Below are 21,170 nucleotides of genomic sequence, written 5' to 3'. Positions count from 1 at the left end.
AGAAATGACATAGTTATAGAAAATATAGAAACTATGGATGAGCAAAAAGAATAAAATGTAAATTACCCATAATCTTACCACCTATGCAAATGGTTAACATTTTGGTAAAAATTCTGGTAGTTTTTCTTTTTTTGTATGTGTTATATAGGCCTGCAGCCCAGTGGGGAGCTTACTGTACGTTCTGTCGTGAGCCACGTTTCTACTTGGTGCGGTACGGTGCAGTGAGTTTCTGCCCATTGGCCAGATACTTGATGCCAGCCATTCCAGTGACTCCCCCGTGGCCCTTCTGTGATCTCAGTGTTGCTGGAGGTCAAGTTGTCCCTTCTCTGTCTGTGCAGTAGTCTCTGTCCAGCCACGATGATTTCCCTCAGGCCGCGTTCGTGCGAGGGGAATGGTTGTTCCTATTTAAGGACTTTTTTTTTTGTTTGCTTGCTTTTTTTTTTTTTTTGGCCAAATCTGATCCTAAAGATTGTAACATTTTCCTTCCTATTAGTTTGTGTAGCTGTCTTTTCCCATGTCTTCCCATATCTTGGACATTATTAAAAATTACTTGCCCATTTGAGAGGTTAAAAATAGTGTCTTTTTCTATGGTAAAGGCATAGAAAAACTTAATTCTGGGTAAAGTTGCAGTTTAGAAAATAGAGCATCTGTCTGACTCCTTACCCTACTTCTCTGGTGAATCACTTGTTCGTTATTTTGCCCGTGTTTCTTTTGGCAGGAGAGTATGTTTATTTTTCTTTGCCGTATTTCTTTGGGCAGGAGGGTATGTTTCTTTTTCCTTTGCTTGGTCACGTTTTTCATATTTGCTGTGCATTTATAAGTGACTTTTCAGGCTGTTGCTGGCCTCTGTGTTTCTGTGGACTTGGCAGATAAATAGAAGGTAGTCTCCTTGTAACCCAGAGGCATCATTTTCCTTCCATGCTATTCTCGTTTCTACTGTTTCTACCTCCGTATTTTAAAGAAATACATTGTATTTCCGGCTCCTGACTCCTCATTTGTGGACATGATCTACTGAGGTAGGATTGTGACAAACAGCAGTTACAGTGGCCCTCCATTGCCCTCCTCCTCATTCCCCTGTGGTTGCACTGACAGCTTTGGACACATTCACGGTCAGACTTGATGTTCCTGTGGTCAGGCACCATTTTCACAGCTCATGTGCCTTTCTTTGTATTATGCTTTGTTTTTCCTGGAGTTAATATTTGCTTTAGTTTTCATGACCTTTTCTTTTTTCTCATGCATTAGTTACATTTGTATTCAGTGTTTTCCATGTTTTACTGTTTTCTTGGCATTTCCATATGAATTTAAGTTCCTTACGTTAGTGGTTTCTGCTTGTGTGACTTTCTCCTGGGTGTGAGTCCTCAGTGCAGGATGCGATGCCGGCTGAATGCTTCCAGAGCACCTTTTGCAGTGTGAATGCCCGGGTGTGTAGGAAGCACCAGTTCCCCGAGCAGCCTCTCACCCGCGCTGTGTTCCTAGGCACTCTCCATGATGGGTTCTCAGATGCTTCACTGGCTTTGAGCTGTGCCCCAAAGCTTACACTGTGCAGGTGGGTTTTCTCCCCACTGGAAATCGCTGCATGTTTAATAAGCTTGGGGCGGTTGGTACGATTTCCATAAGGGTGAGTTTTTTCTCCAGCATCAATTCTTTGATGCATAAGGTCTGAATTCCTTGTGGGCGTAGGTACCGTGTTTCCTAGATGCCTGCTGTGCACAGCTGCATTTGAGTGCGGGCTTCAGCTTCTCACAGCCACGCCTGGGTCCCTCCCTCCTCGGGTTTGGCTCTGTGGCGTCCTCTGCAGCAGCTGTGGGGGAATGGCCACGTTCTCAGTCTCTGTGGCGTCCCTCTGGGGCTGGGTCCTGCCCCTGCCTGCATGGTTTCTGCTCCGGCCACCTGCGTGTCTGCCATCCTGAACTTTCCTCCCTTCACCTCTGCTCCAGGCCGCTCACCCGCCTCCTCCTGGCCGGGGTCCCCACCCTGGGTGCAGGAGCCTTCCTGCCGTCTGAGGAAAGGCTGATGCTGTGCATTTCCGTGACCATTTCTGAGAGAGCTTCTGAAGGAGCCTTCCTCCACCTTTCCTTGGTGATTGTGTAACTAGATGGAAGCCCTTTCCCCAGCTTGAGGGGGTTGCCCAAATGTCTTCTGCCTTCCAGGCTGAGGAATCCGCTACTGTGTGGGTTCCCTGTCCTGTGTGTGACCCGGATGACCTCACTCAGGTTCTCCTCCTTCCTGGGTGCTCTGAAGTTTCACCGTGAACCACCTTGCAGGGGCTCTTTTTTATTTTTTATTGATGCCCAGCCAGTTGTTGTCTCTTTCTCTCTGTTTTTTTTTTTTTTTTGGAGACAGAGTCTCGTTCTGTGGCCCGGGCTGGAGTGTAGTTGTGCCATTGCGGCTCACTGCAGCCTGACCTCCCAGGCTCAGGCAGTTCTCCCACCCCAGCCTCCTGAGTAGCTGGGACTACAGGCATGCACCACAGTGCCTGGCTGATTAAATTTTTTTTTTTTTTTTTTAATTAGAGACGTGGTCTTGCTATATTGCCCAGGCTAGTTTTGAACTACTGGGCTCAAGCAATTCTCCTGCCTTGGCTTCCCAAAATGGTGGGATTACAGGTGTGAGCCATCACTCCTGGCCTCTTTTTGTCTTTTTTTTTTTTTTTAAAGACAGCTGTACTGAGATGTATTTTATATGAAGTCAGTGGATCTGTTTCCTTGAGGTTTGATAAGCAGTCATTTGTTTAGCATTCGCCACGATCAAGGTAATGTTTCCATCACCCTCAACAAGCTCTTCCATGGTCCTTTGCAGTTAATCCTCTACCCCAATGCAGGTAACTACTCATCTGCCTTCTTCACTGTGGATTGGTTTTGATAAAAGTGAAGTTGTGTGGCACATGCTCTTCTTGTGTTTGACTTCTTCCAGTGAACCAAGTGTTTCTGAGACTGGCGCGTGGCGCTGCGTCTGTCGGAAGTTCTGCTGGAGCTTGGTGGAGTTCCGTCGTGTGCATACCCTGGTTCGTTTATCCGTCCACCTGTTGACGGACACTTGGGTTGTTTCCAGTTTTTGCCGATTTTGAATAAAACGACTAGGGACATTTGTGTGCAAGTCTCTGTGTGCAGATATATTTTTATTTCTCTCTCTCTTTTTTGTTTTTAGACGTAGTCTCACTCTGCCGCCCAGGCTAGAGGGTCAGTGGCGAGGTCTCGGCTCACTGCACCCTTCCCCTCCTGGATTCAAGCAATTCTCTTGCCTCAGCCTCCGAGTAGCTGAGATTACAGTTGCCCGCCACCACACCTGGCTAATTTTTGTATTTTTAGTAGGGACGGAGTTTCACCATGTTGGCCAGGCTGGTCTTGAACTCCTGACCTCAGATGATCCACCCATCTTAGCCTCCCAAAGTGCTGGGATTACAGGTGTCAGCTACTGTGCCCAGCCATATTTTTATTTCTTTAAGTAAAAATTTAGGAGTAGAATCGCTGGGTCATGTGATGAGTATATATAACTTAATATGTAAGTTCAATCTTCAGAATAAATGGCCAAAATGTTTTCCAGTGATTGTAGCATTTAGAACTCTCACTAGCAAGATAGAATTCCAGTTGCTCTACATTTGTTATCGTCCGTCTTTTCTCTTTAGCCCTTTGAGTGGATGTGTAACTGTCTCTCATTGTCGTTTTAATTTGTGTTTTCCTAAGATGCTTGTCTCCATTCTTTTGTGAGGTGCTTTTTCAAATATTTTGCCCAGTTTTTAACTGAGTTGTCTTATCAAGTTGCAAGAGTTTTTAGAAATGTATATATTGAGAATCAAGTGCCTTGTCAGATGTGTGTATCGTGAAGATCTTCTCCCAGGCTGGCCACCTTTTTGTTTCCTTAACAGTGTCTGTTAAAAAGCAAAGGTTGGCAGGGTGTGGTGGTTCACACCTGTAATCACAGCACTTTAGGAGGCCGAGGCGGGCAGATTGCCTGAGGTCAGGAGTTCAAGACCAGCTTGGCCAAAAGTGGTGAAACCCTGTCTCTACTAAAAATACAAAAATCTAGTCAGGCATGATGGCAGGCGCCTGTAATCCCAGCCACTCGGGAGACTGAGGCAGGCAGGACTTGAACCAGGGAGGTGGAGGTTGCAGTGAGCTGAGATCATGCCACTGCACTCTAGTCTGGACGACAGAGCAAGACTGTGTGTCAAAAACCAAGCAAAGGCTTTTAAAGTTTTCTTTGTAGCCTGATTTATCAGTATTTCCTTTTATGGTTTGTCCTTTTGTGTCTTATAGAAGAAGTCTTGACCAACTCCAAGGTTGTGAGGAGTTTCTCCTATGTTTTCTTCTAGAAGTTTTATTGTTTTAGCTCTTACTTTTGTCTCTATGACCCATTTTGAGTTCATTTTTATGAATGATGTGAGGGAAGGGTTGAGATTCATTTTTTTCTTTATATAGATAGCAATTCTGAAACCATTTATGGAAGAGATTTTTCTTTCCTTATTGAATTACTTTGACAGCTTTGTTGAAAATCAGTAAACCACATATATGTGAGTCTGTTTCTGGATTCTGTTCTGTTCCGCTGATGTTTGTGTCTGGTTTATAGGAATACTTGTAATTGGACAATGTTAAGTCTTCCAGCCATATCCTTTGTATTAAAAAATAATTGTTTTTGGCTGGGCGTGGTGGCTCACACCTGTAATCTCAGCGCTTTGAGCGGCTGAGGTGGGTGGGTCACTTGAGGTCAGGAGTTCAAGATCAGCCTGCCTAACATGGTGAAACCCCATCTCTACTTAAAATACAAAAAACTAGCCAGGCATGGTGGTGCATGCCTGTAATCCTAGCTACTCGGGAGGTTGAGACAGGAGAATCTCTTGAACCTGGGAAGCAGAGGTTGCAGTGAGCCGAGATCATGCCACTGCACTCCAGCCTGGGTGACAAGAGTGAAACTCCGTTTCAGGGGGAAAAAAAAAATTGTTTTTACTATTCTAGGTCCCCACAGACATGCTTGTATCGCTCATTTTGTGTAGACTTGACAGCTTCACAGCTTCTCTCAGCCAGGTTTCATGGTTTTTCAGGGTAACGTTTTGTGTATAGTTTAACTTTATTCTCTTTTGTGTTTTGGATTCTGTTATAAATGGTGTTCTCCTAATTTCATTTTCCAGTTTATTAGTCTGTAGAAACGTAATTAATAATTTGTATATTGACTTTATATTTTGTGACCTTGCTCAACTTATTTGTTCTAGCGGCATTGAGAAAATTCCTTAAGATTTTCTACGTATGTGATCATGTTGTCTGTGTATAAAGTCATTTGTATTGCTATTTAAGGTGTATGCTCTTTTTTAATTATAAAGGATTTTTTTTCCCCTTATTGCACTGTTTAGTACCTCAGGTAGAATGTTGAATAGAATTGGTGAAAGAAGACATTTTTGTTTGTACTTAATCTTAGGGAATAAAGATTTACTGTATTAACCATTGAAATGATGAATGTTGGTTGTAATTTTTTTTCATCGGTGCCCTTTATTAGGAGTTCCCTGCCCCTGTGCCCCCTCTTTTTTTTTTTTTGAGACATGGTCTAACCCTGTGGCCCAGGCTGGTATGATCATAGCTCACTGTAGCCTCATCCTCCTGAGCTCAAGCAATCCTTCTGCCTCAGCCTCCTGAATAGCTGGGACTACAGGCACACACCACGACGCCTGGCTAAGTTTTTTTTTTTTTTTTTTTTGAGACGGAGTCTCGCTCTGTCGCCCAGGCTGGAGTGCAGTGGCCAGATCTCAGCTCACTGCAAGCTCCGCCTCCCGGGTTCCCGCCATTCTCCTGCCTCAGCCTCCTGAGCAGCTGGGACTACAGGCGCCCGCCGCCTCACCCGGCTAGTTTTTTCTATTTTTTTAGTAGAGACGGGGTTTCACCATGTTAGCCAGGATGGTCTCGATCTCCTGACCTTGTGATCCGCCCGTCTCGGCCTCCCAAAGTGCTGGGATTACAGGCTTGAGCCACCACGCCCAGCCCTAAGTTTTAAAACAGTTTTTGTAGAGGGGATTTTTGCCATGTTGACCAGGCTTATCTGGAACTCCTGAGCTCAAAGGATCCGCCCACCTCGGCCTCCGACCCCTGGCCAGGAGTTCCCTTCTGTTTTGAGTTTGCTTAGGGTATTTTTTTCACGAATACATATTGAATTTTGTCAGATGCCTTTTCTGTATTTATTGAGATGATTATATGGCTTTTCATTTTTAGTGTGTTGATACAATGATTTATGTTAATTGATTTTCAGATGTTGAACCAGCCCTTCCATCCCCAGGACAGATACAAATTGGTTGTGTTTATTATTTGTTTTGTATATTGATGGATCCTATTTGCTAATGTATTGTTGATGATTTTCGTGTCAATGTTCTTGGCAGATACTGGTCTGTAGTTTTTTTTCTCATAATGTATTTCTCTTGTTTTGGTGTCAGAGTAATGTTGGGCTAAAAAAGTGAGTTGGGAAGTATTAATAAGGTAAAAGGAAATTAAATACTAAATTCACTGGTAAAGCAATCTGGAAGTGGAGTTTTCCTAGAAGATTTTAATTATGAATTTAATTTCTTTAATATGCATATGATAATAGATTTTCTATTTAACATTGTGTCAGCTTTGGTAATTTGTGACTTTCAAGGGGTCAGTTTTATTTAAGTAGTTGAATTCATTGGCATAAGGTTTGTATTTCTTTATTTTCCTTTTAATATACCTGCGATCTCTAGTGACAGAGTCCTGTTTGTTTCCTGAGGTTGGCAATTTCTTTTATTTTTCTTTACGTTGATTAGTCCGATTTATCAAGTTGATTAATCTTCTAAAAATCTGCTTTTAGTTTTTATTTTCTCTATTTAATACTTAATTTCCTTTTACCTTTATTATTATTTTCTATTCTGGGTTTAATTTGTTCTCCTTGTCTAATTTTTTAAGGGGGGAGTTAGTTATTGAAGCCGTTTTTCATTTTTAAGACAGGTATTTTAAGCTGTTGATTCCTCTCTAAGCAGTGCTTTAGCTGTGCGTTATATATTTTTATAGGCCATGTCTTTCATCATTCTCTTTAAAATATTTTGTTTCTCCTGTGGGTTCTTGTTTTATCACTGGGTTATCTAGAAGTCGGATGTTTAACTTCCAAACACTTAAAGAGAGGTTCTAGAGAGCTTTTTGTGTTGTGATTTCTGGTTTAATTCTGTTGTCAGGGAACATACTCTGTGTGATTCTCAACCTTTTAAGTTTATTGGGACTTAGGGTCCGCCACGTGCCTTCCATTGCAGAATGTTTAATATGCGTTTGAAAAGAATATTCTGCTGTTTGAAGGTAGCGTGTCTTCAGTGTCAGTGCAGATTGGTTGCTGGTGGTGTTTGCGTCTCCTTCACCGTTTTCCTGTTTTTGGTCCTATTAGTAGGTTAATCTGAGAGGAGGGTGGAAGGTCCTGAGCTGTGCGCTTGTAACCTGCCGTTTGGTTCTGTCAGTTTTTGCTTTGTGTGTTTTCAAAGTCTGTTATGTTTACACATATTCATGTTTTTGATATTAGTTGATGAATTAACCCTTTTGTCATTATGAGATGTCGCTTTTTATCACTGGTGATAATCGTTGTCCCAAAAGTCTACTTCATTTAATGTGGATGTGGATTCAAGAGTGCTTGTGAATAGTGGCTGCACGGTGTGTTTCATTCCTTTCACTTTTAACCTCTCGTTGTCTTTCTCTTTAAAGTGAATTTTTTGTAGATGCTGTATAGTTGCTCTTGCTTTTTTATTCATCTGATAATCTCTTGGAGTGTTTAGACCAATTGCATTTAATATGATTATCCATAAGGCTTGGTTTTACCATCTGGTCTGTTTCTGTTTATCTCTTTTCTTTTTCTTTCCTCTTTTAAGGCTCATTTTGGATTTTTTTTAGTATTCCCTTTTATCCTCCAGTATTGTGTAGGGGTTGCTTTAGGGTTCCTGTCTGCATCTTTAGACCATCGCAGGCTGCCTGCAAGTCAAAGTGATGCCACTGCACAAATAGAAGATGGGTCTTTTCCTTGCTGACCTTTGTGTCACTGTTGTCATTCATTTTGCTGCAACCCCAGCTGTGCTGTTATGGCTTTCTTTTGTCTTTTAAAGTATTTAAAAATTGAGAACAAAAGTCATTAATATTTATCCATATAATTTTCATTCTTGTTGTTCTTAATTCCTTTGCATACATCAAGAGTTTCACACATTTTGGTCTCAGGACCTTTTCTTTTTTAGTTTTCTTTTTATTTCTTTTTTTTTTTGAGATAGAGTTTCGCTCTTGTTACCCAGGTTGGAGTGCAATGGCGTGATCTCGGTTCACTGCAACCTCCCCCTTCTGGGTTCAGGCAGTTCTCCTGCCAGCCTCCGGAGTAGCTGGGATTACAGGCGCCTGCCACTATGCCCAGCTAGTTCTGTATTTTTAGTAGAGATGGAGTTTGTCCATGTTGGTCAGGCTGGTCTCGAACTTCCGACCTCAGGCGATCTGCCCACCTTGGTCTCCTAAAGTGCTGGGATTACAGGCGTGAGCTACCGCGCCTCGCCAGGACCTCTTTATACTCTTAAATTGCTGTGGACCTCAGATAACTTACATTTTTTTTTTTTTTTTTTGATAGAGATGGGGCCTTGCTGTGTTGCCCAGGCTGTTCTCAAACACCTGACCTCCAGCGAGCTTCCTGCCTTGGTCTCCCAGAGTTCTGGGATTACAGGTGTGAGCTAATGCATCTTGCCGAAGTTGTAAAGACAATTTTAATCTATCAATGTTTGCCATACTAGAAGTTAAAAATCAGAAAGTTTAAAAATACTTATTTAAAAATAACAGTAAGTTGATTTCATATTAATACTAATAATGTTTTAGTGAAAAATAACTATTTTTCAAAACAAATTAGAAGGGGCTGTGTGTGGCTCACATCTGGAATCTCAGCACTTTGGTAGGCTGAGGTGGGAGGATTTCTTGAGCCCAGGAGTTCAAGACCATCCCTGACAATATGGTGAGACCCCATCTACAAAAATTATTAAAATTAACCAGGCATGGTGGTGTGTACCTGTAGTCCCAGCTACTTGGGAGACCGAAGCAGGAGGATTGCTTGAGCCAGGGAGATTGAGGCTGCAATGAGCCATGATCGTGCCACTGCACTTCAGCCGGGGTGACAGGGTGAGACCCCCATCTCAAAATAAATTAAGGAAATAAATAAAGAAGATGGCAGTATTTTACAGTTTTGCAAGTGTCTTACTATCTGGCTTGCGAGAAGATAGCTGATTCTCCTATCTGCTTTTGCATTTAATCTGTTACAATATGTTGTTTTTATTGAAGTTCATGAACAAAATCTGGCTTCATGTAGATATATAATTGGAAGAGGGGATAGTATTTTCAGTCTTTTCTGAGAAGTATGCAAATCTGTTTTTGCTGTTACACCAAAACTTGACAAACAATAGTTTCTCAAAGATTATTATGTGGAATTTGAAACAATCATCAATTAATGTTTTTAAAAATTTGAGAGATAATTCACATGCCATAAACTTCACTATTGTTAAAGTGTACTAGTCAGTGGATTTTTGTTTTGTTTTGTTTTTTTGAGAGAGAGAGAGAGAGAGAGACTCTGGCTCTGTCACCCAGGCTGGAGTGCCGTGGTGTGATCGTGGCTCACTGTCACCTCTGCCTCCTGGGTTCAAGGGATTCTCCTGCCTTAGGCTCCCGAGTAACTGAGATTACAGGTGTGTGGTACTGTGCCTGGGTAATTTTTTTATTTTTTGTAGAGGCAAGGTTTTTGCCATGTTGGCCAGACTTGTCTTGATATCCTGGCCTCAAGTGATCCGCCTGCCTCGGGCTCCCAAAGTGCTGGGATTACAGGTGTGAGCCATTGTGCCTGGCCTAGTCAGTGGTTTTTAATATATTCATAAGGATGTTGTATTAATCTGTTTTCACACTGCCTAAAGAACTGTCCAAGACTGGGTAATTTATAAAGAAAAGAGGTTTAATTGACTCAGTTCCACATGGCTGGGGAGGCCTCAGGAAACTTACAATCATGGCGGAAGGGAAAGAGGCACATCTTACATGGTGGCAGGTGTGAGAGAGCAAGCAAGAGTGGGGAAGACTGCCTTATAAAACCATCGGATCTCATGAGAGCTCACTCACTATCACAAGAACAGCATGGGGAAAACCTCCCCATGATCCAGTCACCTCCCACCTCGTCCCTCCCTCCACATGTGGGAATTATGGGGATTACAGTTTGAGGTAAGATTCGGGTGGGGACACAGAGCCAAACCGTATCAGCTATATAGTCAGAATCACTGGCTAATTCCAGAGCATTTTTATCACTCCCGAAAAACTCTCTGTACCTGTTAGCAGCCAGACCTCATTCCCTCCTCAGCCCCTGGCAACCACCAGTCTACTCCGTATCCATGGGTTTGCTCAGTCTGGATGGACAGTTTTCATGAATGGTATCATATAGTGTGTGATCTTCCATGCCTGGCATCTTTCACGGAGCATGTTTCCAGGGTTCATCCGTGTTGTAGCGGGTGTCAGTGTTTCACTCCTTTTCATGCCTGAATAATATTCCACTGTGTGCTTACACTTTATTTTGTTTATTCATTTATCAATTGATGGGCATTTGTGGTGTTTCTGCGTTTTGGCTGTTGTGAATAATGCTGCTTTCATGTACAAGTTTCCTATGTGAATACATGTTTTCATTTCTCTTGGGTATGTACATGGGGTGGAATTGCTGGGTCATGTATTCATTCTGTGTTTAGCTTTTTGAGGAACTTCCAGACTGTCTTCCACAGCAGCTGTGCCATTTTACATTCCCACTAGCTGCATCTGAAGGTTCTAGTTTTCCCCATCCTTGCTAACATTTGTTATTTTCTGGCTTTTTTTTTTTTGAGACAGAGTCTCACTCTTTCGCCCAGGCTGGAGTGCAGTGATGCGATCTCGGCTCGCTGCAACTTCTGCCCCCTGGGTTCAAGCAGTTCTCCTGCCTCAGCCTCTCAAGTAACTAGGATTACAGGTGTGGGCCGCCACGCCTAATTTTTGTATTTTTTGTAGAGACAGGGTTTTGTCATGTTGCCCAGGCTGGTCTCGAACTCCTGAGCTTGAGAGATCCACCTGCTTTGGCCTCCCCAAGTGCTGGGATTACAGGTGTGGGCCACCGTGCCTGGCTGTATATCTTCTTTGGAGGAATTCATACCCTTTGCCTATTTAAAAATTGGATTGCCTTTTTATTATTGCATTGCTCTTTTGTAGATTCTGGGTACTAGATCAGTGAGTTTTTTATACCCTATTATTGCTATAGTAACCATTTCTGGTTCCTGCATTCTTCCTGGACTTTTTACCCACCCAGGGTTTTGCACCTTCATGCTTTGGTCATTTGGAAAATTGTTTCACTGAGTTATGTAGATGTTCCAAATGTTGTCACACTTCATGTTACAGTATCAAAACTTATATTCTTTAATATCACCAATCTCGGCCGGGCGTGGTGGCTCATGCCTGTAATCCCAGCACTTTGGGAGGCCAAGGCAGGTGGCTCACGAGGTCAAGAGATCAAGAACATCCTGGCTAACACGGTGAAACCCCGTCTCTACTAAAAATGCAAAAAATTAGCAGGGCATGGTAGCGGGCGCCTGTAGTCCCAGCTACTCGGGAGGCTAAGGCAGGAGAACCCTGCCATGTGTGAACCCGGGAGGAGGAGCTTGCAGTGAGCCGAGATCGTGCCACTGCACTCCAGCCTGGGCAACAGAGCGAGACACCGTCTCAAAAAAAAAAAAAAAAAAAAAAAAAAAAAAATCAGAAAAGCCTTTATATATTAGGAAGTTATCTAGCTTTTGGTGGCAGAAATAAGTTTTCCAAAATTTAATTTTTTTTTTTTCTGAAATTCATATTTTATTACTGGAAACAAGTAGTTTTCCTTTAGTGACAGACATTCATTTAAAAAAAAAAACTTCTTTGGTTTTTTGTTGATGTCTTAACACGTTTGCAAATATGAATAACTGATTTGCTAGTGGCTCAGCTTGTAACTCAAGTCAGGTGCACAGATGCATGTCCCAAGGTCACTGTTGTCATTTGGTCCACAGGAGAGGTGCTTGGTGCCTGCTGACCATGTGGTCACGGAATACAAAATAAGTTGTACGATAAGGTAGAGATTTAATAAAACTGTTTTCCATCTGTATCGTTTCCTTCAGCCCAAAAAACTTCTTTTAGCTTTTTTTTTTTTTTTACAGGCAGTTCTACTGAATTCTCTCAGCTTTTTCTTTTCTGAAAAAGACATTATTTTGCTTTCATTTTCCAAGATATGGCTGGATATAAAATTTTAGGTTGTCTGAATTTTCTTTCAGGTGAAAATGTGGCTCCATTCTGTGGTGCTGCTGGGGTTGCTTTGTGAGATGAGGTGGGACTGGGCTGACAGTTCTTGCTCCAACTGTTTTAGACACTGACTCTCAACCGTTCTTGTCTGCAGCCTTGTCTCTGGTCTGAGGATGGGAGGCATCTTGGGGGTGTTTGCACGGCCCCTGCCTGGCATCTCTTCCCCAGCACTGGGACTGCACTGACTCTGCTCTGTGTAGCTTTCCCTTGCTTATAGGGTTCCCTCTTTCCTTCTTTGTCCTGTGGATTTTCAGCTTTTAGATTTTCTTTTCTGTGTTGTTTTTACAGGGATCAGAGTTACAAGCAAATGTTTGATTTACTATGTTTAGTCTTCTTGATTTTTTGGTAATGTATATTTTCCTTTAAAATGTTAGTTTCATTAAAAATTTCAAATTAATTTGCACTTTAAGAAGGGTGTGTTTTTACATGGTGCTTTTTTAGTGGCTTTGACTTTCCTCCAAAAATGTGACTATTTGTTTCATGTTATGTATTGGTATTTTCATTCATTTTCTTGATTAGATTTTCCAAAGGCCTTTTTTTTTTAAAAAAAAAAAAAAAGAGACAGGGTCTTGCTGTGTTGCCCAGGCTGGCCTCCAGTTTTTGGGCCCAAATGATCCTCGTGCCTCAGCCTTCCGAGTAGCTGAGATTATACGTGTGAGCAGCCACACTTGTCCTTTGCGAAGGACTCTTTCAATCATGCATACAAAACTTCGTTGTGGATTTAAATACCTTTCTTCTACTTTCTCGTTGATTGAATTTTACATTATCTATATTGATTTTTTGGTCTTTTTTTTTAGTTTTAAAGACACTTTTCGTTCTCCTGATTTGATGTGCATGGTGGACTCCCTTGTCTGTGTTGTTTGATGATGAAGCATTCAGCTCCGTGCCTTTTCGTCTGATCGTGGCTTTTACCTCCTCCCTTTAAGCACTGCTGAGTGTGTTTTCCATACTTCATAATTGCAATTTTGATACTGAGTTAGGAATTACAGGAGAGAATACTTAAATTTCTAAGAAGTTGAAGTAATTTGTAAGGGGTTTATAGTTAAACTTTTATAATTAGATTTGATTTGGTATGATTTTTGCATGGTCTGGGATGTGTGACCTGGTCATCCTGTCACAAGTGAGGCTTTTCAGTGAGATGTCTCCACCAGACTGTTTTGTAAGTGGCACTTGCTGTTCGTGTTGGAGAAGCTGAGCTGTTTGACAGCAGTTGTTTGGTGGGTGACCACTGCCAAGATGCAGTGACTCCGCCCCACAGTGAAGGGGGAGCACTGCGCTGGCGTCGGAGTGGGGGTCGGGGCAGGTGGTTTCCTGGTGGTAACAGGTGGACCTTGTTGTGGATCACAGGGAATCCATGTACTTCTGTGTCTGTGTAATTGGCCTAAACAATGCCCATGTCTAGGAGTCAGAGGTAAATCAGGTGAAGTGGGGGTTTCTGGGGGATAATTGTGGAGATACAGTGGTGCGGGACAGCAATTACCTCTTTAATGCATTTCTCTTCTACTTTAGGTAAATCTTAAAATGAGAGAGATAACAGAGAAAGAAGTGAAATTAAAACAGCAGTTATTGGAGAGTCCAGCTCATCAAAAGGTAAAGGGTGAATTTAGTTTCTCTGGAATGCGCTAAGTTAATGTTGCTCCCAATCTTAAAGAATTCTGTTAGTTCCCATCATTTGCTTATTCTCTATTTTTACTCACCAAAGAAGCAGCTAGTCTCTTGGATTCACCTGGTGGGCTGATTCTCCACACCTCAGTGAGATGTGACCACGGCAGCCTGTCCCGTCTCTCCCTGGGAAGGGGTGTTTTGTATTGAACTTTATGGTGGGTGAGGGTATTTGGGGGAATTGGGAACCTTGAGTGAGGGACGTAGGGCCCACCTGGGCGCTAGCTTCCACAAGTCAACAAACAAGGGGAAAATTGCCCATTGCTAAAGATGCCCCCGGAAAGTCCTTGAATGGCCCGTGAGGTGCAGCGTAGCTGGTGGCGTACCTGTGTGCCTGTGCCATCACTCTGCTGGATGAACCCTACATGCCTCCTGAAGTGGCGTGATGGCTGGGCTGCACCTTCCAGCCATTAGCCTTTTTCTTCCTCTGACATTATTTTCTCTTTTGCAAGCACATGTGACTAAATTCACTCAGTTCAGTGCACACAAGATGCAGCCCGACCATCTATAAGTTGTCGCCTTTGGAGGGCAGTGTGCCGCCTTCCCCTGTTCCTTTTTCCCCGTCCAGGGGCACCGGCCCCTGGCCATGCATTTGTTAGCTGGGTGGGCGGGTGTGTCAGGCTGCCTGGTGTGCCTCCCTCGTCTGGATCTTAAGCATCGAGCTTCCTCCCTGTTCCTCAGATGGTCATGTTTAACACATGGGTACAGACTAAGCACTAGGCCCTTCCCGCGTCAGAGCTGACTTCTTGCCTTTTGGTACCCAGCCCATACCAAGTTTCCGAAGTATTCTTTGCTACTGCAAAGAATAGTGTTGTGGAGGTGACTCGTGATCTTCCACTTTAATCATCTGCTAATACAACATGCCTATGGCCACGCACACTGGGAAGACTTTGCTTACCAGAGGCCCTCCCGCCTCTGCCGTGTAAACGCCGTGGGGAAGTGTGTGTTACCTCGTCCACACGTGGACCTGCTCTGCTGATGCTCCTCTCCTGCCTTCCTTCTCTCGCTTCCTGAGCAGTCTCCCTCCAAGTGGTATTGGAAGTTAGTGCCTGTAAGTGAACCCCGAGCCTCCAGCTGCCATCTACAGAGCCATCCTGTCGCGATCACTTGCTTCCATTAAAAATTGCTCGCACCCAAAAGTGTTTTTTTTTTTTTTTTTTTTTTTGTTGTTGTTGTTTTTAAATGTCCCACCTTGGAGTTATTTATATAGTACAAGAATTGGCCTGATTCTGAGCCGAATAGGCCTTGTAATATGGCACTTTGGAACTCTAAGTTACATTTCACCCAGTTTCCTAGTTACTTCTTTAAGTGATCAACATGCACGTAATGAGAAGGCGTTCTCTTTTGTGATAGATACAGAGAGAATGAGAAGTGGTCTAGTTGCCCAAGTTACTCTTTATATTTTGTTATTTCTGATGTTACCTTGCCTGACTGTGGTATTTAACATGACATCTATTAGGAGCCATCAGCTGGGTGGTCCAGGTATGCGGGTGATGCACCTGGTAGACTAGGGCTGGAGGGCTGCAGAGAGGGGCTCTCACCAGCGTGTCAGATTCCTCTGTTCTCCTCTGTTCCTGCTGCCTTGGTCTGCATGGAGTGGCGAAGGGACATTTCCTTATTGTCAGGAAAGGGTCTGAGTTTAGGTCAGCCTGGCCACAGGCTTTCTGTAGTTAAGTGTGAATTTTCACATAAAAAGAAAGGTGAAAATAGCATTTGGTTTTCCAACCCTAGTTATGCTCCACCTGGTGGCCCATTCTGGAAGCAGAGCCAGTTTGTTACCCAGGCCCCTGGGGAGAGTACTTGGTGCCAGTGGTGCCTGTCTCGGGAATTTTGGATGCAGATCTTCCAGAGGGCTTTATGCGTACTCCATTAACTGCCTGTATCCTTCAGTGTCATTATTGGGCCCCTATTTTCCTTTGAAGTCCGTCCTCAGTGGGAGTAAGCTGGGAGACAGGGCTCCTTTGAGCAGCGGTAGATTCTGCTGCGGAGCTCACAGATCGTTTTGCTTCTCTTGAAATATGTTAATAAGACGGAAGAAGAAAGCATTTTAAATCAGTATAGATCTTTTAACTTTTTGAATCCTGAAGACTGAAGAGCTAAATATCAAAGCACTTATGTGATTTAGTCAAGGGCTCACAGACTTCATCTGTCCTACAGGAAGTGAGGTTTCACTTGGGAGTTTTATAAAAACAGAAACGTGTTACCAAGAGCAGTAGGTCCCTTTAATGCTTTTTTATTAGATAGTTCGTAACCCTAACTTTCTGACCCCAGTGTTCGGTAAGTAGGTCAGTGAGGAGAAGCGTGGAAAGGCCTGGGAAAGACGGACAGATTTAGAGGTCTAACCTCAACACTGTACAGCCTAGAGGTTCAAACCACCTGATTTGCAAGGCAGCTATACAAGTTCCTGGACTCTCGTAGTTCAGGAGTGTTTCACCTGACCTTAAGCCCACCCCATCCATCTTTAATCAAGAAACCATGTGCTTTCCCGCATGCCTATGGCCACCCCTCACGTGTCTGCTGTCTGTGTGGAAGCCTGGCCTGGCGCATGCTGTGGTGCACTGCATGCTGGAACCCGTGGAGTTTGCACGCGTGGTACAGTATGAGGCGGGTCACGTTTTGTAGAGTGTGCCGTGGGCTCCGAGAAACAAGTTAAAGTGTGTGCTGAAACGGATTTTACTGACATAAAATAAGCCTTATTGCTAAATTTGAGAATGTGTTACACATGTTTTTTGCTAAACATCAGTATTGATTATTCTGTATGATGTACTTACTGACATAACAACTTGAAATTATTGATTTTAGACAATTTCTCCTCAAGTTGATTCAGCTGCATGACTCTCAGAATTCAGTCGTTTTTATTGTAGATTGCTGGTTTTTTCCTCTAGTTTGCATCGTGTATTTTCCTCCTGTGGAGAAAATGTGGTTGGCAACAAATGCCATATTTTGAAGCTGTGTTGTGGCTGTTAATGCAGAAAACACGAGTGTACTGCAGGCTGTTTGGCAGCGGGGCTGGGGCTGAGTGTCCTGCCCTCAGTCGCCTGTGTCTGTACTCTCATACGCTGACATGCAGATACGGGGCGGCTCTGAGGGTTCGATGGAGCGCAGAAGGCCACACATGGGGCTTCCTCTGAATGCAGAAACACAGAATCCTTGAGCAGACACTTGTCTTCTGGAGCACCTTGCATGGATTTCGTCTCCTGATGCTTCATTGCCGTTAATAGAGTGGTGGTGGTGATGTTACGAGAAATTTTGTCTAACCTGGCTTCTGAAATTTCTCAAGCTAAATATTAATGCTGTTTTGTGTTTTTCTTAATGACTGAGGCTAGTGATATTACTTAGAAAAGTAACAGTAACTTGGGTCTTCCTAGCATCAGGATGTTCACCATTTAACTTGTTTCTCGTTAGTGTCTAGTACGTCAGCTTTTGGTAGTGTAGGTGTGTGTTCTGTCTCCTTTCCCGTGTGTGCCTGCACTAGTGGCAGCCTCTGCTTCCAGGTCAGTTTAGAGTAGACTGGCTCTGGTATTGCTGGCAAGTAGTTGCTGTTACCCAGTGTAGCCATGAAGCCCAGCTCCTTGGATCTTGACATATATGTTCCAGGCAAAGTACGTAATCCAGACGTTTCTAACTTTTTCTAGATGATTGCAATTGTTTTCTATGTTGTCTGTTAGGCGTTATGTTAATTCTCGATCTAACAGTGTGCCTGTAACATATATGGTAGTGAAGAGACGTCACATGCAGAGACCGTTTTCCTTTTATCAACTGCAGGTCCGCTATCGACGAGAGCACCTTTCTGCTAGGCAGTCACCCTACTTCCCGTTGTTGGAGGATTTGATGAGAGACGGCAGTGATGGTGCTGCTCTCTTAGCTGTGATTCACTATTATTGCCCAGAGCAGATGAAACTGGATGGTGAGTGGAGAACGCTTCCCTGAAACAGACCCGAAAGGGTTAAAAGAAAATTATAGTGTACATTAATCCACATATAAAAAAAAAAAAAAAAGAAAATGGAATCCTTAATATAAATGGGGATGTTAGCCTATAGATGAAAAAATTGGGGGATGATGTGCTCATGCTTAACCTGCATTTTATCTGATGACAGAACTGCACTTTGAAATTAGCCGGGTGTGGTGGTGCACGCCTGTGGTCCCAGCTACTTGGGAGGCTAAGGAGAGATGATCACCTTAGCCCGGGGCAGGGGCGGGGGGTGGTGGAGAGGGAGAGAGAAATCGTACTTGAAAGTATTTGAGTGATGTGTGAAAGTATTTGTGACTTTACCTATGTCTCAGAATGGGTAGCTTTTGTAAATCCTTCCTCAACTGATTTAAATCATCTAGAACTTAGTTTGAGGATGGGAAAATTAATGCAAAATTGAGTCTGTTTATGAACCATTTATGAACAACCGCCACACGCTTGGTGTTGGGGACATTCCGATGACAGCATATCTCCCTCCAGGTGTTTACAACCTAACAACGAGGAGAGAGACAGTGAATGACTATCACCAGCACGACAGTGGGTGTCTGGACAGGGGCCAGGGGGAGCATGAATTCTGATTTAGGTTTTGCTAAGCACCCTTCATTCTGAAGTAGGCAGATACCAGGCCAAGAGGTGCCCCCCGAACTAATATGGAAGCATTTGTGTCGGACTTCAGGCGCTGGGTGCATTGAGCTGACATTGATCTTGTTCCTGCTGAACGTAAAAGTGCTAGAAAATACAGTTTTTTAGACAAAATAGTTTCACAAATATATAGCTGCACTTAAAGGAAGAGGCTGGGCACGGTGGCCATACCTGTAATCCCAGCACTTTGGGAGGCCAAGGCAGGTAGATCACCTGAGGTCAGGAGTTAGAGACCAGCCTGACCAACGGGGCAAACCCCGTCTCTCTACTAAAAATTAGCCGGGTGTGGTGGCACGTGCCTGTAGTCCCAGCTACTCGGGAGGCTGAGACAGGAGAATTGTCTGAACCCGGGAGGCAGACACTGTGGTGAGCCGAGATTGCACCACTGCATTCCAGCCTGGGTGACAGAGCAAGACTCTGTCTCAAAAAAAAAAAAAAAAAAAAAAAAAAAAAAGAGAGAGCCTCAGGTAGCAGGAGATGATCTGTCATTGAGTGAAAACTCCTCAGTGGAGGGCAGGTGGGTGCCCTGGGGCCCTGGGCCTGAGTTTCCATGTTCGTTTGGCCCTGGGCCTGTGTGCTGTCCGGAGCTGTGACTGGGACCTCTTGGGAAGAGAACTGGAAAACTCCACCTACTGCCCAGGAGTGAACCAAGGAGGTCTGACAGATGCCCTTGGCTCTGGGGATGTGGAGGAGAAGCTCTTTAAGGAGGAAATGCAGCTCTTGGGTACACAGTGGATCAGAGGACGGTTGAGATGTGTGTCACCCATATGGCGTGGGAATGCCAGTTGAACGTTAGTGCAACAGGTAGTCTAGGACTAGTGAAGCTCATGGACCCTGGCAGGGATAAAGCACAGCTTGGCTATACAGGGACATTTCCATGAGCCGGGGGATGCTGGCTGCCCACTGAGAAGAGCCCCTGCTGGAAGACGAACTCTGAGAAATCAGAAACCATGCAGGGAAAGCAGGTACTGCAGCTAATTTGGCACCAGGACATGGGTGAAAGATAACAGGATGTTTAAAATGATGGACATAAAAGGAGAACTAGACAAATTAAAGAAGACTGGGGATGGGGGATGGAGTCTTGAGCTGTGTTGCGATTTTCTTCATCCCCCAGGTCTTATCTTGGCACTTTTTTTTTTTTTTTTTTTTTCTTTTTGAGCCGGAGTCTTGCTGTGTCACCCAGGCTGGAATGTAACTGCGTGATCTCGACTCACTGCAACCTCCATTTCCCAGGTTCAAGCGATTCTTCCACCTCAGCCTCCTGAGTAGCTAGGATTACAGGTGTCCGCCACCACAGCCAGCTTTTTTTTTTTTTTTTTTTTTTTTTTTGAGACGGAGTCTCGCTCTGTCACCCAGGCTGGAGTGCAGTGGCCGGATCTCGGCTCACTGCAAGCTCCGCCTCCCGGGTTCACGCCATTCTCCTGCCTCAGCCTCCCGAGTAGCTGGGACTACAGGCACCCGCCACCTCGCCCGGCTAGTTTTTTTTGTAATTTTTAGTAGAGACGGGGTTTCACCGTGTTAGCCAGGATGGTCTCGATCTCCTGACCTCGTGATCCGCCCGTCTCAGCCTCCCAAAGTGCTGGGATTACAGGCTTGAGCCACCGCTCCCGGCCCTAATTTTTTTATTTTTAGTAGAGATGGGGTTTCACCATGTTGGCCAGACCGGTCTTGAACTCCTGACCTCAGGTGATCCACCTGCCTTGGCCTCCCAAAGTGCTGGGATTACAGGCGTGAGCCACCACGCCTGGCCATGGGACCTTCTTTTATGTGTTCATCTCTTATATTCTCCCTGCTGAGTTCTGGATGCCTTTTATTTTATTTATTTATTTATTTTGGAGACAACGTCTCACTCACTCTGTCACCCAGGGTGGAGTAGAGTGGTGTGATCATGGTTCACTGCAGCCTTGACTTCTCAGGCTCAGGTGATTATCCCACCTCAGCCTCCTGAGTAGCCAGGACTACAGGCACATACAACCATGCCTGGCTAACTTTTGTATTTTTTGTGTGTGTGTGTGGAGATAGGGTTTTGCCATGTTGCCCGGGCTGGTCTTGAACTCCTGGGTTCAAGCGATCTGCTTGCCTTGGCCTCCCAAAGTGCCGGGATTCCATGTGAGCCACCACATCTGGTCCTGGATGCTTTCTGAAGTCTACCTTCTAGTTTATAAATTTGACTTTTCCTTCATTGTGTGTGGCCTGCCCTGTATGTCTGTTGGGGATCTTAAGACAGAGCGAATTGCTAAGGATACAGGCTCATTACCAATTATAATCATGTGAACGGTTTACGGGAAGGTGTGACTGTATTGAAACTCATTATATGTAAGAGCAGAACATCAAAATGGATTTTAAATAATGGCAAAGTTATGGCCAGGTGCGGTGGCTCACGCCTGTAATCCCAGCACTTTGGGAGGCCGAGGTGGGTGGGTCACGAGGTTGGGAGATCGAGACCATCCTGGCTAACACAGGGAAACCCTGTTTCTACTAAAAACACAGAAAACTAGCCAGGTGAGGTGGCGGCACCTGTAGTCCCAGCTACTCCGCAGGCTGAGGCAGGAGAATGGCGGGAACCCGGGAGGCGGAGC

At 44.2% G+C, this 21,170-nt stretch overlaps 1 protein-coding gene across 5 annotated transcripts in view; it reads left to right on the top strand.

The window, feature by feature from the left end:
• Nucleotides 1–21,170, top strand: part of CAMSAP1 (calmodulin regulated spectrin associated protein 1) — a 103,064-nt gene that overhangs the window by 27,900 nt on the left and 53,994 nt on the right. For 3 of the 5 annotated variants that reach the window (XM_050759708.1, XM_050759710.1, XM_050759711.1), the window contains 3 exons: nucleotides 13,827–13,907; nucleotides 14,998–15,030; nucleotides 17,745–17,886. In XM_050759708.1, coding sequence (XP_050615665.1) covers nucleotides 13,827–13,907; nucleotides 14,998–15,030; nucleotides 17,745–17,886 — 256 coding nt within the window. Of the gene's footprint in view, nucleotides 1–13,826; nucleotides 13,908–14,997; nucleotides 15,031–17,744; nucleotides 17,887–21,170 lie in introns of those variants that run through there. The other 2 variants (XM_050759709.1, XM_050759712.1) reach the window with 2 other exon arrangements.

The sequence above is a fragment of the Macaca thibetana genome, chromosome 15 (assembly GCF_024542745.1).
Source record: "Macaca thibetana thibetana isolate TM-01 chromosome 15, ASM2454274v1, whole genome shotgun sequence".
Lineage (NCBI taxonomy): Eukaryota > Metazoa > Chordata > Mammalia > Primates > Cercopithecidae > Macaca > Macaca thibetana.
The sequence above is the reverse complement of the archived record's forward strand: the minus strand, read 5'-3'. Positions and strand labels throughout refer to the sequence as shown.